At 35.3% G+C, this 27,835-nt stretch overlaps 1 protein-coding gene across 5 annotated transcripts in view; it reads left to right on the top strand.

Annotated features, from left to right (window-relative positions):
• Positions 1-27,835, top strand: part of TMEM135 (transmembrane protein 135) — a 292,950-nt gene that overhangs the window by 119,602 nt on the left and 145,513 nt on the right. For all 5 annotated transcript variants that reach the window (XM_077867364.1, XM_077867365.1, XM_077867366.1 and 2 more), the window contains one exon: positions 19,176-19,241. In XM_077867364.1, coding sequence (XP_077723490.1) covers positions 19,176-19,241 — 66 coding nt within the window. The remainder of the gene's footprint in view (positions 1-19,175; positions 19,242-27,835) is intronic.

Here is a 27,835-nt window from a genome sequence, read left to right on the forward strand (position 1 = left end):
ATTTAAATTAGAATACTTATATGAAAGTGACTTGTTAATTTTAAAGTCCTGTGCAAATACAGAGAATTTTAATTCATAGGATCAATATGTATCTTTATTGATTGCTTTGAAGAGTAAGTATTATTCATATCCTTATCACTAGGCTTTTGAAACTTAGTTTTTCTAACTGTCCCTTTGGAATCTGGACTTACTGTGCTTAATGTTCATAGATGTATATTTTTACATTTATGGTAGCATTGGAAATTTTTATCTTAATTTTATTTAACTTTTATCAAATATTTTAAAATATTTTACTTAATAGTTGTTGATAATTAATTATCCTTTCACTAAAAATGAAAATTTAAATGACCATAATTAAAGTAGTTACATTATTTAACTTTATAGCAAAAAATTAGTATAGTGTATTCTTCAGCTTTTTTTTTTAAAGAAGGAAATTTAGTTCTTGCTAACAGGATTAAATAGATTTGGAAGTGCTTTGGCTTTTTCTTTTTCTTTATTCATATAGCATACTGCGTATATACATATATACACACTTGGAGAAAGGGCCTCATTGATTGTACTATTAGGAATCTGATGTTTTTAAAAAGACATGTTTTCCATTTTTGGTGTTAAAAATTGAAGTCCCTATGAGGTATAGCCTGTGCATATTTGGAAGTCCTGGAAAGGAAGCATTACATTTAAAGAAGGCTGGTTTTAATTACTAAATAGGCATATATACTGTATGTGTTTATAAAATTTATGTTTGTATTCTGACTTCTTATTAGAGTAATTTATGATGGAAATAAAAGTCAACAGGAGAGGCAAACTAGTACAGGAAATGGTGAGAAATTGTGGAATTAGGGGGAATGATTAAGAATTGGGATCTATTACATTCTTATTAAGAACACACATACAAGTGTAGATAAAAAAGGCTAAGTTCATTTACAATATATTTATTAACAGCCTGAGCCTAGTAGAAAGTAACATTGAGTAATTTTGGATTTTTTCCAACTCCTGTTTACTTTGTTAAAGCCATAACAAGGTAATCTGGTTCCTTTCGACTTAAATAAGACAAAGAATTCAATATTGAGGCACTGTTTATAGGTTGTTAAATATTTTAGTTTGGTGTGTGAGGATAATGTTTAGCATTGTATTCAATTAGTGTGAACTAACTAGTTGAAGTGCCAGATTCTTAAATATCTTACTTCAATTAATACAAAATACTAAGGGCTCCATTCATTCCAAGTTACTTGCTCCAGGGGTGCCAGCCACACAGACTCCATAAGCAGGCTTTTCTGGGGACTAATCAAGACTCATGGCCTCCAGGTTTTGGGGCACTGGCATTTCAGTATCTGAAACGTCACTTTTTCTCTTTATGAGCTTCTCTGTTTTTATCCTCTGTTCTTTCTCCCATTTTAAGTTATGCATGGAATCAAACATGTATGATACACTAATATAGTTAGGAATGAGTATAATTTAGTAAAGCACACGAGAATGTTATAACAATAAATAAACCCAAAGGCAACTTTATGTCAATTTAGGATATAGGTCTTCAGTAGGTGAAATTTTCAGACAGCGTAATGTTGTTCTTTTCTACTGATGTTAGGGCCAGATGGTGGTAAAATGGCGAAGTAGACAAATTTTTTGTTTGCTACTCTCCCACCTTCTTTTTCAGCATCTCTGTTCCTATTTCTGTTTTTCTTCAGGTATCTGTCCTTGTCAGCTAATTTTTTATGTTTCCTGTGTCCAGAGATATTTGCAACTTAACGCAAATATTTGTTAACGAATGAAAAATCCTGAATGTCCAACAGAATACAATAATGCAAATGTGGTTTCAGGCACTGTGAGAGGAAATGAAGATCTGTTTTGGAGGTGAGAGGGACTTTCGACATCTCTTAAATCTCTGTAGGCAAATAAGTGCTGTATTTGATCAATGCTGGATCTAGAATCTCACTTTGGCTTTATTGTGTCTAGTCTCAGTTATTCTTTGAATGGGTTACATAGATGCATCTCCATTATCAGTTGTTATCAAAGATTGCTCTAGATATAGTTGTACAGTCTAGTAAAACTCTTGGCTTCTAACCTTTTATATAATGACCTGTTAAGAATAGTAGAGCTGGAAAATAAAACCATAGCCTCTCTACACTTTGACAGCACCTTTCTTCTTAGTCCTAATTATGCGTGTGTGTGCATGCATGTTAGCATGCATGAGTGCATGTTGGCATATTTGTGTATACATACTTCCTCCAGACCTTCTGCTCTGCTGACTCTAGATCTTTGCTCCAGCTGTTTCAACTCTCTGAATGTTCTTTTTTTTTTCTTGTAGGTTTTTGTTATTTGTAATAAGACAGTTTTTAGCAGAGCAAGTATCTATGATTTTTTTGCTACTGAGAGAAAGCTAAGAAAATGCTTTTGATTACTTAGTTACTATCGCATGGTACATTATGTAGGTAATCAGTAACCATTTATTGAAGAAATGAATTATTTTACTTTGGAAATTTCTTTAGATGTTTCAGGATAGTTGATAAACTTTATTTTGTTAACCCTGAGAAAAAAATTACTAGGAAATAATAAGAACTGCTCTCTGTTGCTGGTGGGGTGCAAATTGTTAGTACAACCACTTTGGAAAACAGTTTTGTACTGTTAAATAAACTTGAACATACACATATTCTACAACTCATCAATTCATCCTTAAGAATGGACTAGAGAGATTTTTACTTGTGTGTACCAGGAGAAACCAAAAAGAATGTTTGGAGCAGCATGTTCATACTTATAAAAACTCTGTTAAACTTGGGGATCCACCAGCAGTTGTATAGATAAATAAATTGTATATTCATATCCTGGAATACTAAATGGCATAGAAGCTTTAAGTTGGTTCTGAGAAACTCCAATTAATTATTTCTTCCAAAAAAAAATTATTTCTTCCAAATACTCATGCTGTTTCCTATTTGGAAATTAAGTTGCCTTAAGTTTGGTTTTCTTAGTATTACAGTTTAACATTGTTAATGCCTGAGGCCTTTTTTACATCTTACTTTCTGGTTTTGTAATTTATAACTTCTACTTTCCTTTAAAAAAAAAAAAATCCAAAACCTTATTAGTGGTATGGCCATAGTTGAACAGCAAAGTTTGTACCATTAGGAGAGTTTAGTTTTTGTTTTGCATGCTTTTTACTCTTAAATAGTCATAAATAGTAGAAAACTGTTTATATTCTTTCTTTGGAAAAACTGAGCCCCAACTTAATAAAATATAAATATTTGGGAAACTATTTCATAATTCTCCAGACATCTAGGACCCCAAATATTTAAGAAGTGATAAAGATAAAGATTTTATCTTAACAAATTCTGAGGCAAGTTCTTCACTGGGCTAGATTTATTTGGATACAAGTAGCTGGATACCAAACTACAAGAGAATTAAAATGTAAGTATATTTATTTTTTAAAGGAAATTTCAGGGAGTCTGAAGAATAGGATAGTTCCAGGATTCTGTGATGTCATCAAGAACTCAGGCTATTTAGATCTTTCTGTTTTGCTATCTTTGGTTCATTGGCTTTTTGCTTTTGTACTTTTGTGCAGTAAAGTCCATGATGATGATGATAGTCATGGTGGTGAAGGACATACAATTATTATTCCTATTTTTGGGGGGAGGACTTGGGTAAACGGGTTGGAAATTGGGACACAACTCCTTGGAAGTAATGTTCTGTTGATATTTTGCAAATTGTCTGACTGAAGTCCTGACATCATGGAAAAGGAAGGCCTTCCATATTCACACATTTACTTTTTCTCTTTTTGCTCCTTCTTTCCTTATAGTTCTTTTCATGGCCTGTAGAATTAGACTGTGCATCTGGGTATTACGATCATTGTTAATGACTCTGGGTATTCTAATATGGAATGAATAGCTGTTAGATGTTTTTAATGAGTTACATTCAGATTGTCTTCTAACTTAACCCATTTTTTTTTTTTTTTTGGTATTTGTTAAATTAATTTGGTTGTATAAAGGGTGCTATTTCTAATCTTTGTGTTTTGTTAGAGTTTTTATTTTATTTTTTAGCTTTGATATATGACCTTCCATTTTCTTCTGTCTTTTTAGGTTGTACATATATACTTTTTAAAAGTAGACTTAATTTTCAGAGTATTTTTAGATTTATAGGAAAAGTGAACAGGAAGTACGGATAGTTGCCATAATCTCCCCTTTCCTTTTTCCTATTAACATTTTGGGTAAGTGTGGCACAATTGTTACAACTGATGAACCTCTAATGATAAATTACTATTAACTAAAACAGTAAAACCTATGGCTTACAGTAGGGTATACACTTTGTATTTTACAGTTCCATGGATTTTGTTGAATGCATCGTATGATGTATCCACCATTACAATATCACAGAGGATAGTTTCACTGTCTTAAAAGTCCCGTGTTCTACGTGTTCTTCAATCCTTGGCAACCACTGATCTTTTCACTGTCCTTACAGTTTTGCCATTTCTAGAATGGAACAGTTGTTGTTCAGTGATTTTAGCCACTATTAGAATGTCATCTGAAAAAAAAAAAGAAAACTTACCTCTTCCTTTCTAATGTGGATGCCTTTTATTTCCTTTCCTTGCATTATTGCACTGGCTCGGATTTGCACTACAATACTGAATGGCAATTGAGCTGATGTCTGCCTTATTCCTGATTTAGGAGAAATATATTCAGTTTTTTCACCTTTAAATATGTTAGCTATAGCTATTTTAGATGCCCTTTTTCCATTTGAGGAAATTCCCTTTTCTTTCTAGTTTTTAAGCAAGTTTTTTATCAGGAATGAATGTTTGATTATGTCAGATGTCTTTCCCATATCTATAGAGATGATCAGTGATTGTCTTTTTCAGTTTAGTATGGTGAATTACACTGCTTGGTGTTTGAGTGTTAAATAAACCTTGCATCCTGGAATAAGCTCCACTTGATGTGTTATTCCTTTTGTAGATTGTTGGATTCAATCTATTCAAATTTTGTTAAGCATATTTATATTTATGTTTATGGGGCATATTTGGTCTACAGTTTCCTTGTAATACCTTTGTTTAGTTTTGCTGTTAGGGTAACACTGCCCTTTTTTGAGTTAAGAAGCATTGCATTCCTCCCTTTTCAAATTTCTGGAAAGGTATGTATAGAATTTGAATTAGTTTCTTCTTAAATGTTGGTATAAATTTACCAATGAAGCCATCTGGACCAGGAATTTCCTTTGTGGGAAAATACATAACTACTTTTTCAATTTCTTGTATAAACATTGGGCTACTTAGGCTGTATTTCTTTCTGTGTGAGCTTTGGTAGTTGTGTCTTCCAAACAGTTTGTCCATTTCATTTATGTTGTTAAATTAATTGGTATAAAATTGTTTATATATTCCCTTATTATCCTTTTAACTTCTGAGAAAGTTATAATATGACTTTAGTCTTGATAATGGTAATTTGTGCTCTCTCTCTCTCTCTCTCTTTTTTTTTCCCTCCAAATTATAGTCTGTGTTGGGAAATGTTTTGTATGGGTCTGAAGAGAATGCTTGTTCTGCTTTTTTTTAGTGTAGAGCTCTATAAAAATCAGTTAATTGACAGTATTCTTCCAGGGTCATATCTTTATTGATTTTCTCTCTACTTCTCCATCAGTTATTGAAGGGGATTGTATTTCTGACTGTAGTTGTGGATTTGTCTTATCTGCCCATGTAGTTATCTATATTTTTGACTTGTGTATTTTGAATCTCTCTTTTTAGATTCATAAACATGTAAGTTTGTTACTTCTTCTTGATTAATAGGATTTTTTATTATTAGGAAATGACTTTATCTCTGGTGTTGTATGCCTATTTCTAAAAAAAAAAATCACTGGCAAAGAGGAATGGGATTAACATTGTTGATTTAGTTAAGCCAGAGTTTTATTAAAAAAAAAAAAAAAAGTGTAAACCTAAAGAAAATCAGCATTTGGGGCATTTGGTTGAGTGTCTGACTCTTGATCTCAGCTCGAGTCTTGATCTCAGGGTCATGAGTTCAAGCTTTACTCTGGGCTCCAGGCTGGGCATGGAGCTTACTTAAAAGAAAAAAGGGGTGCCTGTGTGGCTTAGTTGATTAAGGTTCTAACTCTGGATTTTAGCTCAGGTCTTGATCTCAGGGTCATGAGATCAAGCCTGGCACCAGGCTCCACTCAGGCTTCACTCAGGCTCCACTTCCAGCTCTGCTTCTGGCTCCCTGTGGGGCCCTGTGTGTGTAGGGGGGTCTGCATTGAGCTTTTTTTTTTTTTTTTACATTTTTTAAAATTTATTTTTTTTCATTTTTTAAAATTTAAATTCAATTTGTCAACATATAACACCCAGTGCTCATCCGATCAAGTGCCCACCTCACTGCCCATCCCCCAGTTCCCCATCCCCCTACCCACCTCCCCTGCATTAAGCTTTACACTGGGCCTGGAGCCTGTTTAAGATTCTGTCCCCTTCGCCCTTATGCAGGTTATCTCTCTCTCTCTCTTTCCCCCATCTAAAAAAAAAAAAAAAAAAAAAAAAAAAATTCAGCATTTGTTAGAACAGAGGAAAGAAGCAAATAAAAGGAGAGGGATGTTGTATAGTTGTCTAATAATTATTTATTACATATACTAAACTTGCCTACTTAAATCTATTTTATATGCTAATTAAATGAAAGGCGAAATTTAGATGTAATTTGAAGTGAAATAGACTCTCAGTTATTATAATATTTGCTATTATCACCCATTTTGTGGTTAAGAACACTAAAGACTGGCTCAACTCTGTTTTTTTTTTTTTTTAAGATTTTATTTACTTATTCATGAGAGAGAGAGAGAGAGAGAGAAGCAGAGACACAGGCAGAGGGAGAAGCAGGCTCCATGCAGGGAGCCTGACATGGGACTCCATCCCAGGTCTCCAGGATCACACCTTGGGCTGAAGGCGGCGCTAAACCACTGAGCCGCTTGGGCTGCCCAACTCTATTGTTTTGAAACAGAATAGAAGTCCAACTCTAAACTTCAGTATTTGGGTTTTTATTTGTTTGTTTATTATCCTTTGTTTTGATTCTAAGAAGATAACATTGTGGTGGGAAAAACCCATGCTTTACATAAGTTTTATTATGTTCAAAGAGAAAAAGCAGAACATAATGTATTACGTTATTTCATCATGTCATATTGGATAGAACATGACAGAACATATATTTACAAAAATACACTCTTTTTTAGAGCCAGATGACTGCTATCGATTTGGAAACAAACCATCTGCTTATTGTTTAAATTCCTGGATAACTTACCAACCCACATCTATAAACAGAAGTAACATTCTTCATAACCTTAGAACCATTGCGAAGGTCCATTGTCTCCATATGTAATGCATATTTCCTGTGTACTGAATGGAAACAGATTATGACATGTATGATGTCTAAAAAGATCAAGTTGATTTCACTAACATGAAAGGCTAATGAGTTATACTTTCAGCATTTAAAATTATTATAATACAGTTTAGGACATATTTGTTCACACTTTGATAAATCATATATCCCCCCCAAACTATCAGTAAATAAGCTCTTACTCATTAGCTGTTTATTCTTGCATTTATTGAACATTTATTGTTTCTCAAGTACTTAGTGCTAGAGGTTTAGTGATGAATGAAATAAAACCTACAGACTAGTGAGAATTTTAGATGAATAGGTAATTCCTATAAGAAGTATACAATAACAATTATTTTAAGTATAATACTAAAATAACTATTATTTATGTTAAGTATTATACATTGTTGAAAGAACAGAAAAAAATCAGAGGTTACTCAAGTTTCTGACTAGCAAATGGTGGGTGGAAACACAGGTACATGAACACTCACCTGCAAGTGAAGATGAGATTGGTGATGTTCATTTGTTGATTGCTCAGTTTTTATATGTACTTAGTTAGGTACACCATTATTGGTGGTATGTGTAGAATTTTGCACGGAATGCAGAATTTTCGTAAAAATTTACTATTGGTTCCCTCAGCCTTCCTATGAATGTGACATGCAGACTCTTAGTCTTATTTGCCCTAGATTATTCATGTCTTGAGTTTACTTTGGCAATAGTGTTATCATCAGTTTTCTTCTGCTTTGGTCACCCTTTACCTCTGCCCTCAGTTTGTATATATTTAAGATGAAATCTGTATCTAAAGCATATAAATGCACTATCAAAAAATAATTTCCATCAAGGTAGTATCCAGGTTTTTCCTAATGATTGATCAGAATTAAATTACCAATTAGTTGAGAACAGCTTTGGGGAGGGAAGCAGGTGTGCCTTCTTTTTTAAAAACAGCTTTTTATTTAATGAACTTCACCTGTTTTAAGTACAAGGTTTGATGAGTTTTGATAGATGTTTATAGTCATGTGACTACAACCATGATTAAGATATAGAATGGTTCTCTCTTCCCTAAAAACTTCCTTTGCAGTGAGTTACCTCCTCCCCAGGTCCCAGGCCCCAAGCAATCACTAATCTGCTCTTTGTCACTATAATTTTGGCTTTTCTACAATTCATCTAAATGGACACATGTTTTCATTTCTCTTGGGTAGATACGGAGGGATAGAATTGCTGGGTCTTATGGTAAATGTGTGTTTAACTTTATAGGAAACTGCCCAGCCGTTTTTTAAAGTGATGATACCATTTGTATTTCTACCAGTAATGTGAGAGTTCCAGTAGCTCCGTATTCCCACTGTAACTTGGTATTGTCATTCTTTTTACTTTTAGTCATCTGGTGCATATGCTGTGATACCTCATTGTAGTTTTAGTTTGCATTTCCCTAAGGATTATGATGTTGAACATTTTTTTTATTGGCTTTTTGCCCATTCACATATATATATGTCTGTGTGTGCATGTATTATGTATATGTGTGTATATCTTTTTTTCTTTTTTGATGATAATCTTTTGATCATTTAACATTTTTTGGTTGTGTCTTGTTTCTGAGTTGTAAGTTATATATTCTGAATGAAGTGCTTTGCTTTATTAAATATATATATGCAGATATTTTATGTGATTCTGTGGTTTGCTTTTTCATTTTCTTTTTAAAGATTTTATTTACTTATTTGTGAAAGAAACAGAGAGGCAGAGACATAGGCAGAGGGAGAAGCAACCCTGGGATCATGCCCTGAGTTGAAGGCAGACGCTCAACCACTGAGCCACCCAGGTGTCCCACTTTTTCATTTTCTCAGTCCAGTTTTCAAAGAGCAAAAGGCTTTTAATTTTGATGAAGCATGATTTATCAGTGTATCATTATCTGATGCTGATTAACAAACCACTTAAAATTTAGTGGCTAAAAATGATAGTGGTATTTATTTTTCATGAATCTGCAGTTTGGAAAGGGCTCACCCAGAATAGAATAATTTCTGCTCTACTGGACGTGGCTGGTGCAACTTAAAAGCTAAGGGCTGGAGTCATCTAAAGATTGACACACGAATGACATCTGGGCTTGGAGTACTTGAAGAGCTATATGTCAAAGTAGCTAGGACAGCTCTATTTCTATATAGTTTTTCTAGTATCATAGCTTCAAGGTATTTGGACTTTTTTTTTTTAAAGATTTTATTTATCATGGGGAGGGGGTGTGCAGAGACATAGGCAGAGGGAGAAGCCGACTCCTCACAGGAGCCTGATATGGGGCTTGATCCCTGGACCCAGGACTTCTTCTACACTGGCTCAGAGTTCCAAAGGCACATATACAAAGTGAGAACATTATCCCAGAGCCGTTTTGCCTTTTATGATTTAGCCTGAAAATCAGCATCACTTCTACCTCATTAAGTTTTAGTTACAAAGGTATTTATTTTCAAAGGTCCCAGGTCCCAGGGGAGGGAACAAATGAAATATGTAGGAGAATGGATGTCACATTTTAAGAAGCCTGTCCCCTTCTTAAAGGATGTGTAGGATATATATTGGTGTGGCTATCTTTGGACAGTCCAATCTGCCATAATGAGTTTTTTCTTTAATGTTTTATTATTTTTCTCCTTATGCAACTTACTTTTGCTTAAATCAAGTGTTTTCAATTGATTTTTGGTGTTTTCTTTTAGAACTTTTATGGTTTAAGCACCAACATTTAAGTCTGTGTTCCATTCTGAATTAGTTTTTGTGTATGGAGTGTGGTTTGGGTCAAGGCTCATCTATTTCTGTTTGGAAAGTCAATTGTTCTATCTCCATTGGTTGAAAAGACTACTTTCTCCTCTGGTCTTGTTTTTTGTTTGCCACCTTTTTTCTTCTTTTTCTTCTTTTCTTGGATACCTTGGATTATATTTTTTACTGTTCCATTTAAATTTGTATATTGGCTTTTTGGCCATATCTCTATGCATTAGTTTTTAGTAGTTCCGTTAGTGATTATAATGTACATGCTTAATTTCTCACCATCTACTTAGATTGGTGTTTTACCATTTCTGGTAAAATGAAGAAGGTTTCAACTCTTTAATCTCCCCTTCTTCTTCTTCTTCTTCTTCTTCTTCTTTTTTTTTTTTTTTAAGATTTTATTTATTTATGAGAGACACACACAGAGAGAGAGAGACAGACAGAGATACAGGCAGAGGGAGAATCAGGCTCCATGCAGGGAGCTGGACATGGGACTCCATCCCAGGTCTCCAGGATCAGGTCCTGGACTGAAGGTGGTGCTAAACCGCTGAGCCACCCGGGCTGCCCTTAATCTCCCCTTCTTGTGTGATAGTGCTCATATCTATTACATCTACATATATTGGAAACTCCATCAGACATAATTTTTACAAGTCTTACATATTTTAAAGATCTTAAAAGAAGAAATAGAAGTTTTTACATTTACTCATGTGAAATATAAGCTTTTACATTTGCTCAGGTCTTAACCATTTCTGTTGCTTCTCTTCATTCATACAGTTTAATGTTTCTCTGTACGATTATTTCTCTTCAACCTACAGAAATGTCTTTAGCATTTCCTTTAGAACACTTCTGTTGGCAACAGATTCTCTATGTGTCTTTAATATGAGACTGTATTTTGCTTTCATTCCTGAAGGATGTTTTTGCTGGATATAGAATTCTGGGTTGATAGGGGTTTCTTTTTTGTTCCAAAACTTTAAAGATGTTCTCTTTCTCATTTTTATGGTTTCTGATGGCAAACTCATTACCATTCTAATAGTTGTTCTACTATGTGTAATAAGTATGGATACTTTTCTGGGGAGCTATTTTCATGATTTAAAAAACAATATGTAGATCTCAGTATTTTGTTTATGATGTGTCTAGATAGGATTTTATTTGAATTTATCTTACTTGGGGATCGTTGACTTTCTTGAATCTGTAAATGTACACCTTTTACCAAATTTGGGAAGTTTACAGACATTATGTCTTCAAATATTTTCTCAATATTAATCTGTCCTCTTTCTGGATCTCTGGAAGAACAAGTACAGTATCTTTTGCTATTCTCCCACAAATGTCTGGGACTCTGTTAATTTTTCTTTTCCTATCTTTTTTTCTTTCTGTTATGTAGAATGGATAAGTTTTATAAATTCATCCTTAAGTTTACCTTTTCTTTCTTATCTCCACCCTGTTGGAGAGCCTTCATTCACTGAATTTTTAATTTTATGAATCATATTTTTAAGTTTCAAACTTTCCATTTTAAAAATAGTTTCTACTTTTATGCTGAGAACTTCTTTCCATTTATCTCATGAAACGTAGTAGGTGCTTTCTAGGCTTTGTCTTGTAATTTCAACCTCTGTCTTTCCTTTGAGAGGTGGTCATGATTTTTTTGTTCTTTGCAGGTCGAGTAATTTTGGATTGATTCCGGCTGTTTTGAATATCATGTTGTAAAACTGTGGGTCCTATTAAAATCTTCTGGAGAATATTGATTTGTTGTTGTTGCTGTCGTTGTTGTTAGGAGTAAGCAGTCAACTTGTCAGGTTCATGCTACAAATTCTGTCTCCTCTTCAGTGGACAAAAGGTCTAATGTCCACTGCTCCATGGGCAGTAGTTCTAAGTAGTTATGTATTCAGTATCTTTCCTGTGATGCTTTGGGTCCGTCCTGTGTGCTGCTCATGGGGCATGCTAGCACCTGTGTGTTATTTTAACTGTAGTTCTGCTCATGAAGCCTTTGTTTTGCTGCTTGAGTCTGTTCAGGATTTCTGCTGATTTGGGGTGAGCTCGGACTTGTATCAACTCAAACATGGATTTAGTTAGAGGATCTTCCTTTTCTATTTTTTTTTTAAGATTTTATTTATTTATTCATGAGAAACACGCAGAGAGAGGCAGAGACATAGGCAGTGGGAGAAGCAGGCTCCATGCAGGGAGCCCGATATGGGACTTGATCCCGGGACTCTAGGATCACGCCCTGGGCTGAAGGCAGGTGCTAAACCACTGAGCCACCCGGGCTGCCCGGATCTTCCTTTTCTAACTCTTCCTTTCTGGGATTACTCTGTTCTCACTGGGCCTTTTCCTGGTCTTACGTCCAGAAGGACAGGGTTTTTCTCAAGAGTTATAGCTGCTTACACCACTGTCGCAGCTGCACACACCCAATAGGGCCTGCTTTTGGGACAAAGTGGCTAGAGGAGAGAGTGAAAAATATAATGGATATTTTTCCTTTCTTCTTGACACTATAGGAGGAGAAGACCCCTTTCCATATGCCTTTGGCTAGAAAAACCGAATTTCTTTTCCAGTGTTAACTACCTGTACTCCTGCTGCTTCATTTTATAACTGGTGGCTTGTTTTGGGGCCAGAGTCAAGAGAAAACAAAGACAACACCCCCCCCCCCCCCCCCAAACAGCCAGGGATTAATTCCCTATACATTCAGTGGCTCACTTGGGTCCCCTTTTCCCCATTTTCTGGGAAAAGATAGTATGTTTTCTCACAGAGGTTTTGGTGCCTGTGCAGTACGTGGAGCAGTGCAGAGGCCCTGGAGTTAGGAACTGTGATCAGTGAGCTGGGAAAGGCTTAGGCTGTAGGCGGGAAGGAGTGAGAATGGTTTGGGGACATCACAAAGATCTTGATTGCTATGCTAATATAATAGTTTGCGTATTTTGAAGACATTAAGGTTGTATCATGCATTGCTTTTTTTGTGAGAAGCAAGATAGCTAATGCTCAGTTTTCCTATTTTTTGTTTTATATTTTTATCATAAGAAGGAAAACACCTGGTGCTTGTAAACCTCAGTGTTTAAATCTTTTTTCTGCTATGGCTAGGATACACATCTGGGGAATAAATTTTGTGTATGATTTCTGAAGGCTTTTGCTAAATTAATCTTGAAATAATATAAGTTTTCTGTTTTCTGGTTATCCTGTCAAGAATTTTAGCATAAATAAATGACCATCTGGGGTAATGTGCTAATTGTGGTTGACTGTTTTATATAGCACATTTTTAATTGCCCTCTGATATGGTTTTTTAAAAAATATTCATTTATTTATTATGTATGATAGACAGAGAGAGAGAGAGAGAGAGAGAGGCAGAGACACAGGAGGAGGGAGAAGCAGGCTCCATGCCAGGAGCCTGACGCGGAACTCGATCCTGGGACTCCAGTATCGCGCCCTGGGCCAAAGGCAGGCGCTAAACCACTGAGCCACCCAGGGATTCCCCATCTGATATGGTTTTTAATTGTGTTTTAAATTGCAATTGATGACTGATTTTTAAGGTAGAATTGGAATTCTGGATTTCCTTTGAGATATTAATAACAAAATGATCATTTATTGAGCACATAAAAGTTTTCCTTCAGTTATGTACCATTGTTATCCTTATTTTGCTAATGATGAAGTTGAGCTCAAAGAAGTGAAGTTGTGCTTGTCCAAGACCACAGGTCTTACAAATGGCAAAGCTAGAATTTGAACTCAACAATCTTTTTCTAAAGCCTGCTTTTCTTAATCTTTATGCTTATTGTTATACATTCAACAACCTGGGAATAAATAAATAAAAGATTGAATTCATGCCCTCCAGGCCCTCTCCGTTTAGTTGGTGAACCAGCACAACAGAGAGACATTCATAGAATAATAAGTGCCGCGACTCTTTGACATAGATTTTTGTTCTTTAGATTCACAGCTGTGATTAAGACTCATTCATATTTGGTCTTTCAATTCTTAATAAATCGATGCACTGAAGTCTTACTATAGTATGATGCTTTAAAGTTATTATACTGCTTTTCAAGTGTATTAAGTGTATATTTCTTCTTAATTTTACTTCATTTGTATTGGTTTATTGAATGAAAAATTATTAGACCGTAAGAGCCTCAGTCTCTATTGAATTTTGGTTATCTTCACTTTAGGTGCTACTCAGTATAGTACTGCTTGTGTTATAGCATTTTACATTGTTCCAAAATTTTGTTTAAAATCTGTTTTATTTTTTAGTATAACAAAAATTGTTACTTTTTTCTTTTCCTTTCTATTATTATCAAACAGTATGTGTGTATATATACATATACAAAATAAAGATGCAGAGATAATAGAATGTTAAAAAGTAAGGAAAAAGGAAAAAAAGCCAGAGACTACTGCTGTTACCAACTCATTATAAATCCTGGAACTTTTTTGATTTCTACACATATTCAGACAAACACAAGGACTCAACCCAGAACTTTGCATTTACTGCATCTAGATTTCATGTCTCCTAAGTGTTTTTTATCTAACACTCTTTTAAAATAGGTTTCCTTGGTGACCTATTTTTAAAAAGGACCTATAGATGATTTTTACCCTGCCACTGACAGAAAATGTTTAATGAATATTTTTGTAGTAGTCATTTTAGTCATTATCAAAACTCAAGGAGAGGGAAATTTCAATGAAGAATTTGCTGGTGGTCAAATTATACATGCTAAGAGTTAGCCCTGTGTCTCATTGGTTTTTGGCACTTGTTAGACATTGTTTGAGTACAAGTAAATTAAAAGAAATCTCTTTAGTAGAGGTCAAAAGAATGTTCTACACTTCAGTGCTTCCCTATAGAATCAAAAGAAGCTGAGCTGAATTGACAGAGTGCAGTGAGAATGAGACATCCTTGAAAATGTTGGTAGGAAGAGCTGATGAAGTAAATCAATTTAGTTGGAAACAAAAGATTGAATTTGGTATTTTTATTCTACTGGAGAAAGTGCAGGATAAAGAATTAGATCTTCAGACTACTTTGGGTTTTTGAGGCACAAAAAAACAAATAGTTTGATCTTGTTTTAGAGAAGTTGTTGTACACTTTATCCCAAGCTGCCTCTGCCTGTCACCTTTTGCTCCTCATATATATATATATATATATATAGTAACTAGCCTGACCTACATGAGTACTGTTAATCACATAGATTAAATGAGGAGATGTAATTTAATGTATATATCACTAAGAATAGAAAAAATACAAGTACATCATTGGTGAGAAATTTTTTCCTTCAACAAGTTTCTGTAAATAGATCTTTCAACATCTAGTTTTATATGCTTTAGTAAAATCATTTGTCATAGCAAAGTCATTCATTTATAATGTTTTTTTTTTGTGTGTGTGTGTGTACGTATGTGAATAACCCCTTTCCTTTTCCATCAATGGCTGAGTTTAACTTTCTCAGTGAATTATGTATTGGAATTATATTCATATCATGCTGCAGTCACAAAATTTAGCAGCATTTACTCTAAAAAGATTTTTTATTTTCTAACTTAGCATGTAGATAGCACCCCCTTTTTCTGGTGTGTGTGTGTGTAGGGGTGTTCCATAGATTGGTTTCCTCATTTAGAAAATGTTAGAAAAATTTTGCTTTTGTGTATAAATTACATGCTATATTTTACCAGTAAGGTTGAATTAAAAGTGTTTTTTTTTTTTTTTAAGATTTTATTTATTTACTCATAGAGACACACAGAGAGAATGAGAGGCCGAGACACAAGCAGGCTCCACCCAGAGAGCCTGACACGGGACTCATCCAGGGTCTCCAGGATCACACCCTGGGCTGCAGCCGCAGCGCTAAACTTCTGCGCCACCGGGGCGGCCCGAAAGTTTTTATTTTTTAATTCATATCCTGTCTAGGGTTGTTCACTTTTATTTGATAATTTCTAAACTGTCATCTTCTTAGCTTTCTAATTCTGTAACTGTGTAGATTTGTAATAACAGTGATTTGTGATTTTCAGCTTTAGCAGCCATTCCCTCCTGTTTTGCTTTTACAATATATACTCTCACCCCCATCATTGTTACAAGTCAGTATCTTTGTCTTTCTTTGGGCCCTTCCTGTAGTTTAGAGACAGAGAGGGGTAGTGGGAGGGTGAAGAGCAGAGAATGGAGAGGGAAAGCATTTCCTTGTGTTTGTGCCTTCTCCCTTTTAGCACAGCTGACAGATTGCTGTGTGCTCTTGATCCTGTCTTCCACAGGATCCATTTTCTTCCCCATGTCTGAACTTCTTCCACCTGACTGACTACTACTTAGCCACTAGATACTTGTTCAAGTTTCTTTCATCCTAAAAGTGTACTGTCTTCCATTTTCTCAGCTCTGTTCTCTCTACCAACAACTCGTTCTCGTTTCTTACATTTATTGTCAAACTTTTTTTTTTTTAAGATTTTATTTATTTATTCCTGAGAGACACACACACACACACACAGAGGCAGAGACACAGGCAGAGGGAGAAGCAGGCTCCATGCAGGGAGCCCGATGTGGGACTCGATCCTAGGACTCCAGGATCAAGCCCTGAGCCAAAGGCAGACGCTTAACCGCTGAGCAACTCAGCCGTCCCTATTGTCAAACTTTTTGAATGAGTTTGCTTACACTGTTTAATTTCATATCCTTTTATTCAGTCCTTGACTGTATTCTTAAAAGCACCACTCTACTGACATTGTAAAGTATTTGACCTCTTTGCAAAAGTGGACACTTGCTTTACTTTAAGTCAACTTTTACAAGTTAAAGTTTTAAAGATTTTATTTTTTTTATTCACGAGAGATACAGTGAGAGAGGTAGAAACAAAGTGAGAGGGAGAAGCAGGCTCCCTACTGGGAGCACGATACAGGACTCGATCCCAGGACTCTGGGATCATGCCCTGAGCTAAAGGCAGACACTCAACTACTCTGCCACCCAGGTGCCTCTAAAACAAAGTTTTTTTTTTTTTTTTTTTTTTTTTTTTTTTTTTTTAATTTTTATTTATTTATGATAGTCACAGAGAGAGAGAGGCAGAGACACAGGCAGAGGGAGAAGCAGGCTCCATGCACCGGGAGCCTGATGTGGGATTCGATCCCGGGTCTCCAGGATCGCGCCCTGGGCCAAAGGCAGGCGCCAAACCGCTGCGCCACCCAGGGATCCCTAAAACAAAGTTTTGATGAAGGATTTATATGTGGTGTAAACATTTAAATAGTGTGCTGCGAAGCTGATGGATGAAGAGTAGTGCTCTTCTCTTCTGATGCCTAATTGCCACAACCCAGAGGCAACAGCTTGCAACCTTTTATGTATTTCTTCTGTCATTTACTCCCACGTATCTAAATTAACACATTTACACTGCTGTTTATATCACACCGATCACACTAAGTTCATACATGGACATCCGTTTTATTTCAGTCTCCTCCAGGTTTCCATCCCTTCCCCCATTTGGATTTCTTTAGATGTGCATTCAGTTTTTACATCTAGAATCGTCTTTTTTGGTTGTTCTTTTTTGGGAGTTACTCATTCTTAACATTTATATTTTGTAGAGTATCCATTGAATTCTAGTTTCTATTAGTGAGGGTTGGAAATTTGTCCCTCTTGTGCCAGGTTAAAAATGAGAAGCACATATCAAACAGATGAACTTGCATCCTCTCTTTTCCCAGCTGTACTCTCCTGAAACCTTTTTTCTTTTGGCCTCACTGGCTATCTTGCTTGTCTTTGTCCATACCAAGTATGATCTTTCCTATTGGCCTTTGTGTTTCTATTCCCTTCTGACTGGAATACCTTCTCGTGGACTGAATGCTTTTGTCATCTGCAAATTCATGTCAGAACTCTATGCCTCAGGGTGATGATGTCAGGAGATGGGGCTTTTGGGTAATTCAGATTAGATGAGGAGCCTTTACCTTCACCAGTGGGATTAGTGCCATTACTGAGACTGGGGATAGGGAAAGAGCTTGCTTCTTTTTGCTCCCAGCCATCCAGGAACTAGGAACTAGGAAGCAGGTCCTCAGCAGGCATTGAGTTATCAAGCTTTTAGCTTTTTTTTCTCTTCTAAGAGTTTTATAGTTTTAGCTCTTATATTTAGGCCTTTGATGTCTTTTGAGTTAATTTTTGTATGTGGTAAAAGGTAAGGGTCCAACTTTATTCTTTTGCATGTGGACATTTTCTTTCAAAGATTGTTGTTTCCCCCATTGGATGGTTTTGGTACCCTTATTGAAGATCATTATGCCATGTATGCAAAGATTTATTTTGGGGCTTTCTATTTCATTGACCTATATGTTTGTCTGTGACACTACTACACTGATTATCATAGCTTTGAAATAAGTTTTGGAATCAGGAATTGTGAGTTTTCTAACTAATTTCCTCTTTTTCAAGATTGTTTTGGCTATATGTAGTCTTTTGGGTTCTGTATGAATTTTAGGATGAATTTTTGTATTTATGTAAAAAAGTCATTGGGATTCTGGTAGGATTCACATTGACCCCATGGGTAGTTTTTGGTGGTATTGACTTCTTAACAGTTGTCTTCCAGTCATAAACACAGGATGTTTTCCCATTTATTTATGTTCTTCAGTCTCTTTTAGCTGTGTGTGCAGTTTTCAGTGAATAAGTCTTTTGTTTCTTTGGTTAAGCTTATTTGCAATTGTTAATTTCCTTTTAGAACTGTTCATTGTTAGTGTATAGTTCATTGTATAGTGTATAGTGTATAGTGTATAGCACTTAACTCTTTTGGGGTGTTTTACATATGGAATCATTGAATTACTTCATCTTCTGTCAGTATTTCAGTAGCAGCCAAGTGAATTTGGATTGAACTTAAATGGAAACTAAAAATCAGAATGAATGATAATTTCTGAATTGAATCCAAGTACGAGCTTTTCACTTAATCTTTGTTAATCAAACTAAGGTTTAAACTTATCTAAGTGTACTAATTTGAAATTCTATAAACCTGGATGATTGCCAGCAGATCAAAATAAGCTTTGAAACAATTCTGTTTAAGCTCTTGATAGCATTAAAAGGTTCTGAAAGGATATTTCTGAAGTATAATGTAGATCATTTAGCTCTTATTGTGCTTTATTGATGCTTCTCTAGAAGTTGCTGGAAATGTAATAGTAATGAATGTTTTTTACAGTTTGGATGTGGGATATACAGTTGAGTACAGATTATAAATGATATTTTTTGCTTTTTTTAATTCACAGGCTACAGAGACACTGTTTAGAATGGGAGTAGCAAGAGGAACCATCACAACATTAAGAAATGGAGAAGTAAGATGAGAATTTTAACATAAATATTATTTTATTTCATAGTATCCAGTTTTTAAAACATAAACATGGTGAATTCTGTGATACTGTATACTACAAATTGAGAAATACATGATGTATGTAATATTGAGTGAATCTGACCTACAAATCTATTTTAGTTTAGTCATACTGGAACCAGATTTTGAGTTGAAAGCAAAGTGCTAAATCTTTTAATATTTGGTTACCAATTGCTTTTACTCTTAAAAGAGAATGACATTTTACTTAATAATAACTTCTGCAAATATATATATATTTTAATGGAAATAATCCTGTACTTTTCCCTTTCTTCTTATCCTGTGTCCTACAGATCTGATAATTCTTAAAATAAAATAATTTGTAATTTTGACATTTATCACAGAGAGAGAGAGAGAACGAGAGAGATAAGAGAAATAAGGTCGGAGGGAGAGAATTGGAATTTAGTGTGTCTGTTTTATAGGTGAGGCTCAATTAAAATACAAATTCTAAGGTGTGACTTTTCTAAATGTTCCTACCAATGCTTTAAAAAAAGCAGCTACTGAAATAAATTTCATTCCAAAATTATTACCAGCCTAATTACCATTCCATTTGCCTTTTCTTTATTCACCTCTCACTAAGACATACATAGGTTGAGGTTGAATATAATGTCACATTGCCATGTTCCTTTTTCTGTTCTACTAGCAAATACTTAAAGATAAAATATAGTGTTCCTTATTCTAGGATTAAATTTTGTGTTATTTAATGTAATATTTATAATTCATTAACCTAAATATTTAATAGTAAATGTGACTGAATATCTGAGGAGTTAACTGAAATTGTGTTATTGTATGATTTTTTTTTTAAAGATTTTATTTATTTATTCATGACAGACAGAGAGAGAGGCAGAGACACAGGCAGAGGGAGAAGCAGGCTCCATGCAGGGAACCCGATGTGGGACTCGATCCCGGGTCTCCAGGATCACGCCCTGGGCTGAAGGTGGCGCTAAATCACCGAGCCACCAGGGCTGCCCTATTGTATGATTATAAATTTTATCAATTCATATATATGCCTATTAGGGGAAAATGTACAATCATTTGGAAGTCATATACTCTTAAATGTTGAATTTTATATTGCCAAGGCACTTTGGTATTAACTTGTAATACATATTTTGTCTGTGGAAAAAACTTATCCTTTTGTAGTCTCAACAAACTGCAGTATGTGGTGCATTTTAAGAAAAAAAAAAAAACATTCCCATTAAGTCAGACATATTTGTCTGCCTAGAAAATGTCGAAATGAATTTCAGATTTTTGTAATTGTTATGTATTTTCTTTTGGGGGCAGCAATAAAGTTTTGAACTTTTTATCTTGTAAGAAGGCTGAAAAAATGTATGCAAGACAGTTTTAAAAGTAACCTTTCGAGTATATCAACACATATTGGATATGTACATATTTTATATAATGGAGATGAAGCAGTTAAAGCAGCTGGCTTTGATCCATTTCTAGCCTCAGTTACTGGGGATTCCCACAGGTTACTAATCTCACTAAGAGGTATTATATGCATTCTCTGACTTTTAGTTTCCTCTCGTCTCGTTTTGTTCCGTTTCTTTCTTTCTTCTTTAAATTATTTTTATTTATTTATTCATGAGAGACACAGAGAGAGAGGCGGAGACACAGGCAGAGGGAGAAGCAGGCTCCCTGTAGTGACCCCGATGTGGGACTCGAACCCAAGACTCGAGGATTATGCCCTGAGCCAAAGGCAGACTCAATCACTGAGCCACCCAGGCAGCCTCATTTTTTTAAAAAATTTATTTCAATACATTAATCAGCCAGTTAATTAATTAATTAATTAACTTGTTTGAGGGAGAGAGAGAGTGCACAAGCGGCGAGGGTGAGGGGAGGGGCAGAGGAAGGGGGAAAAAAACAGACTACTCACTGAGCAGGGAGCCCAGTGTGGGGCTTGAGCCAAAGGTGTCTACCTTAACTGACTGAGCCACCCAGGTGTCCCATGACTTTCAGTTTCTATAATGAGGTTAAAATGGTTAAGATGCACATTTTTTTTCTGTTACGTTTTAAGATATCTGAAAATCAGTGATACCTTGTGGGTACCATTTACTATTTTTCACGTTTTAATATCTCTTAAGTTGTAAGATTCCTTTAAGTCTTTGATATGTTAGATTTGATAATATACGATAATATTTTGTAGTTTAAAAAATGTAGTGACTAGTAAATACTCAGTAAATGGCAGTTAGGAGAGACTACAAAGTAGTTTTAATTTAATTGTTTGACTTGGAAAATAGAGAATTAAGACAAAACAAAACAAAGATATTATTAAATTAAATATGTGTTTATGCAAGTGACATAAATTTTTGGGGATGCCAAGGTAAGTGCTATGGAAATAGATGATATAACATGGTTCTTGGCTTTAGAAGTGCTTACTCTCTGGTTTAGGAAACAATTGCATGAATACCTGGGAAAAAATCTGTCAGGGAGTAGAAAATGCTTAGTTTATGTTGAGTCTGGAAGTAACTAGAGTCCACATTCCACTTGGAATGCGCTAAATTTTAGTATAAAGGCAATAATAGAGAATCCATTTGGGAGTAGGAGAAAAGCTAAAAGGTTAACATTTTAATGGATTATTTAAACAGAAGCTGAAATCACCATATTTATCATATTGGAAAATTTATGAAATGCTCAGGGAGGAGAGGGTAAGCAGTTTCCTTGTCCTAGGGCATTTCAAAAATTGTTCTAGCCCATTACTGTAAAAATTTCTGTTAAGCAGTGATTAAAGAAGTAACCTGTAACAGTGCTATCAAGTAGGAAGAATAAAGACTGGTATATCCAGATTACAAAAAGATCAGACTTTGAGTAAGTTGTTGTCTGGTTGTACAATGATGCTGAATTCTGCTTGTCTACCCTTCCCTGTATTCTGACTCTAAGGCTACATTTTGTCTAGTTATTGGGCATTTTTACTTGGGTGTTTTAAGAAATGTTGAGACCAGAAAACATGGTTCTTCTGTCAGAAAGTAAGGAGATAGTTTTTTTGGGGAGTGCCTGGGTGGCTCAGTTGGTTGGGCATCTGCCTTTGCCTTGGGTCACAATCTCAAAGTCCTGATGAGATCAAGCTCCACTTCAGGCTGTCTGTTCAGCAGGGAGTCTACTTCTCTGTCTCACTCTGTGCTTGCTCTCTCTCTTTTTCTCTGTCAAATAAATAAACTTTAAAAAAAGGTTTTGTTTCTTTTTTTGGCCTATATAGCATTTAAGAAGATAGTTTTTGAAGGAATTCAAAATTGACTACAAGTTACAGTGAATCATTAGAAGATTTAAGCAAAAGAGTGACACATTTATCTTTGTAAAATCTTAAGGGAGCAATTATTATAGACAGGTTTTTTTGGGTTGAATTCATAAAAATTTGTTTCTTTTTTGGGAGGGCTAACTTGTAAAATTATCACTATCAGTAAATAGTTATTGAATGTGCTTGGCTTAAAAAGCATACTTAGTGTTTACATATAGGGTGAAACAAATATTTTGTTGAAAGATAGAGTTACTCTCTTAAATTTATATATTTTAAAAAATATCTACTTTCTTTTACACAATTTAAGACCTGAGTAAGCCAGAAACTGGTATTTTTTCATTAGATTACTCTTAATTCAAAGTTTGAGAGAGAACAAAGTTTAGAAATTGTTTACCTTAGGAAGGGAGAATTTCAAATTCTAGGTCTTAATTTAATCCTTTACCTTCTATTTATTAGCTAACACTATATATATACAGTTCTTACAATGATGACAAAGAATCACTGGGAGTGTGTAATAAAGAAGCTAAATGACATCCTATAGCCAGTGAGTTTGTTCATCTGTTACAGTTCAATTAATTAAAAACTTTTAAAAATGGGTAGCCCTGGTGGCTTAGCAGTTTAGCACAGCCTTCGGCCCAGCGCATGATCCTGGAGACCCAGGATCAAGTCCCACGTCGGGCTCCCTGCATGGAGCCTGCTGCTACCTCTGCCTCTCTCTCTGTCTCTCTCTCTCTGTGTCTCTAATAAATAAATAAAATCTTAAAAAAAAACTTTTAAAAAGATTTATTTATTTTAGAGAGAAAAGAGGGAGCTTGCACTCTGTGCACGAGCGAGGGGAAGGGCAAAAGGAAAGGGTGGGAGGAAGGGAGGGAGGGAAGGAGGGAGAGAAAGAATATCCCCACTGAGCACAGAGCCTGATGCAGAGTTCAGTCCCACAACCCGGAGATCATGACTTGAGCTGAAGAGTCTAACACTCACCTGACTGAGCCACCCAGGCACCTCAATTTTTAAAAATTTTTATGAATTTCTAAAATGTCAAGCCTATCTATTTTTGGTTTTCAAAAAGTTTAATTTTTTATATCTGTGTCTTTAGCAGTACATTTGGAATTTTGGAGAGAGGAATGGAAAGAGAAATCTCCTTTCCTATTCATTCAATGAGTATGGAGCACCCTCCGTATTTCCAGTATTGTTTTAGGTATCTGTGATTCATCGGTGAGCAAAGCAAACCAATACCCCTGCCTTTGGGGAGCTTATATTCTAGCCTATTAATAACCTATGGAAGATAATAAAAACATACAAAGCAACTAGAGAGTAATTACATACCTTTAAAATAAGTTATAAGGAAGTATATGGCTTAAGAGTAAGTAACATAAATAATAGAGGAAGAAACAAGTAATTAGAGTAAGGTTAAGTTAGTTCAGAAGATATCTTAGGAAGCACATCTTCAGCTGGGCCTTGAAGAAATTTATGAGCATAGCTGAAGAAGAGAAGGTCAGGGGATCCCTGGGTGGCGCAGCGGTTTGGCGCCTGCCTTTGGCCCAGGGCGCGATCCTGGAGACCCGGGATCGAATCCCACGTTGGGCTCCCGGTGCATGGAGCCTGCTTCTCCCTCTGCCTATGTCTCTGCCTCTCTCTCTCTCTCTGTGTGACTATCATAAATAAATAAAGAAAAAAATATTTAAAAAAAAAAAAAAAAAAGAAGAGAAGGTCAGAAGGCATTGCTAGTTAGGACAAAGTGTAAATATGGGCATAGTTGAGAATTAAGGAAGGATATCTTTTTTTTTTTTTTTCCAACTTATTTATTTATGATAGTCACAGAGAGAGAGAGAGAGAGAGAGAGAGGCAGAGACACAGGCAGAGGGAGAAGCAGGCTCCATGCACCGGGAGCCCGATGTGGGATTCGATCCTGGGTCTCCAGGATCGTGCCCTGAGCCAAAGGCAGGCGCCAAGCCGCTGCGCCACCCAGGGATCCCAAGGAAGGATATCTTGATGTAGAATTAAAAAGAGGGAGATAGGGTGTGCTGTTGAAGGGAAGTAGCATCAAAACAACTTTCCATTTTAGATCATTTTATCACCGTTCTTTCCAAAGAAGATATTTAAGTTTTAAGAAAGTACAGTTGACCCTTGAACAACACATGTTTGAACTGCATGGATCCACTTATGTGTGGATTTTTTTTTTTAATAAATGCATAAATGTATTTTGTCTCCTTTATGATTTTCTTAACATTTTTTTCGCCTGGCTTACTTTATTGTAGCAATATATATAATACATATGTATTCCTACAATATATAAAACTTACAGCATACAAAATACATGTTAATTGGCTGTTTATTTTATAAGGCTTGCAGTCAACTGTAGACTTAGTAGTTACATTTTTGGGAAGTCTAAAGTTATATGCAGATTTTTGACTGTGCAGGGGATTAGTATCTAATCTCCATGATGTTCAAGAGTCAGCTGTAGTTTTTTTTTAAATTCACATTTCCCTGAGAATTTGCTATATTAATGCTTATATTGATTAAGCTTGTGAATCAATAATTAATATTTTATCTCCTTCCCAAGAGGAATAGCCAGCTTTGTGTGCTGGAAAGGGCACTAGTCTGCATGCCAGTCAATGTGGGTTTTCTTCCTGGCTTTAATAACTATGTGATCTTAGACAATTTACTTAACTTCTCACAACTTCAGATTCATACCTTAGAAAATGAATTGATTAGTTGATTTTTTAAGGTCCTATATAGCTTTAACATTTTCTAATTTAGGCTTCTTTGTATATCCTCCTCTCTCCCTCTTTTTAGAGTAGACTCTACACCCATCTTGAAGCCCAACTCAGGGCTTGAACTCATGACTCTGAGATTAAGACCTGAGCTGAAATTAAGAGTTGGACTTAGCCACCCACATTCCCCCCACTCTCCCGCCCTTAAAGATGTGGTTCTTGGCCTCTACTGTAAATGAAAAGTGCCCATGGAGCTCTAGAAAATTTAGGTGCATGGGCTTCATCCCCAAAGACTTTGTCCATTGGGTCTACCTTAGGGCTCCGGTATCTATATTTCTATATGTCTACTAATCTGTTATAGAGCTACTTATCTGTTACATAGAGCTACTAAAATCTACTAATTTTAATGCCTAGCCACTGCTGTAAACTATTTTTAAGAAGTATTTTTCAATGTCTTCTTTGAACTCAAGGAACACACAATTTGAGTAGATGTAGCAAGGAGTTTGAAGTGTATTTCAAGATTTTTGTATATAAAGTAGAACACAGTAGCATGGACTATGGATGTTTTGGTAAGATGGATAGGGGATTTGACCCAGTTTCTAGTTTTGTTTTTTGTGGTATTAGGTATTTAACATGTTTTATTAGAATGGAAACCTTTTTTGGCTTCCTGGAATATGCTTTAAATAACTAATAGAGAATATTTTGTTTTAGTGTAATTGCTGCATAGAGGTAAGAACTCTTTGATATGGATTTGTTTTTTCAGGTTTAGCACCTGCCTCACACATAATAAGGATCCTAGTGTATGTCTGATGAACAAATATTAGAGTTATTTAGAAAGAACTTCTGTGGCAAATATCACTTTGACTTAATCAACTCTCAGTTTAAGATAAATAAAAACGTAAATGTAGATTTTTATATATATAATAAATACTAGGGCTATATTATTCCAAAATCATGAAATTTGTAATATAATAATAAATTTTTTGACATCATATTTTTTCATGAATTAAGAACTATTTAAAGAAACTATGAAATTTACATATTTGATATTGAATCTTGTTCACAAAGTTTATTATTCAGATATTAAGTTACATTTCCAACATTATTGATATTGTTAAAATTGTACTCAATTCAGTATAATACTTTAAGTAATTTTCTTCTTTGTAAATGAAAGTTCTTTATATAAAGAAATATAAAAGTAAGCTTTCATACATTTATATTTTAATTTTCAAATTTTTTTAATTAAAAATTTTTAAAAAATATTTATTTGACAGAGAGAAGAACAAGCAGGGGGAGGGGCAAAGGGAGAGGAAGAAGGTTGCCTTCCTGAGTGTGGGACACAATCCCAGGACCCTGAGATCATGACCTGAGCAGAAGGCAGATGCTTAAACAACTGAGCCACCCAGGCATCCCTTGACATTTATAGTTTTATTTTATTTTATTTTATTTTTTTTAAAGATTTATTTATTTATTTATGATAGACATAGAGAGAGAGAGAGAGGCAGAGACACAGGAGGAGGGAGAAGCAGGCTCCATGCCGGGAGCCCGACTCGGGACTTGATCCCGGGACTCCAGGATCGCGCCCTGGGCCAAAGGCAGGCACGAAACCGCTGAGCCACCCAGGGATCCTGACATTTATAGTTTTAAAATCGCATTTATTTTTTTCTTGGTTAAGTATTTTATTTATTTATTTTTTTACTATTTCTCTTTTAATACCACCTAACAAAATATGTAAGTCTTTGATAATCAAAGTGTCAGTATTTCAAATAGTGAAGTCTGTGTGGCCTGATACCTAGTGAATGCCAGGGACTAGTGGCATGTAAAATCTGATGAAATAAATAAATATTTATTGAGAGCATCTTAAAGACAGATCTGACACATGGGACTGGAGTCAGATCTAGTGTTCATTTCCTTCCTTCCGTCCTTCCTTCCTTCCTTCATCTAGTGTTCCCTCCCTTCCTTCCTTCCTTCCTTCCTTCCTTCCTTCCTTCCTTCCTTCCTTCCTTCCTTCCTTCCTTCCTTCCTTCCTTCCTTCCTTAATATTGTCAGGCACTATACTAGGTGTTAGGTTTTAATGGTAAATAATACTAATATGGTTTCTGCTCTGAGGAAATTTTCTATGTATTCTAGTGGCTGAGTCCATAACTTACCACTTGTGACCTTGCTACTCAGTGTCTTCTTCTGTAAATAGTTATAAATACATCTACTTTATGAATTCCTTTGTGAGAAGCAGATAAGTATAAAGCAGTTAGCACAATGTCTGGCACAAGGTAAGCCTATTAGAATTTAGCCTATCCAAAATGATAACTTTTTTTTTTTAAGAGTAGGAGAGGGAGTCAGGAGTGGGGTGGAGGGAGAGGGAGAGAGAATCTTAAATAGGCTCCATGCCAGGTGCAGAGCTTGAGGCAGGGCTTGATCTGATCAGAGATCATGACCTGAGCCGAAATCAAGAGTCAGATGCTTAACTGACTGAGCCACCCAGGTGTACCAATAACGTTTTATTTAATTAAATACAATTGAGTATTTTCTATATTAAAGTGAGTCTATGGTGATCTTTGTGGTTATTTATAACAGTATGTGAACTGAGAATTGGTAATTAAA

Source organism: Canis aureus, chromosome 23, assembly GCF_053574225.1.
Source record: "Canis aureus isolate CA01 chromosome 23, VMU_Caureus_v.1.0, whole genome shotgun sequence".
Classification (NCBI taxonomy): domain Eukaryota; kingdom Metazoa; phylum Chordata; class Mammalia; order Carnivora; family Canidae; genus Canis; species Canis aureus.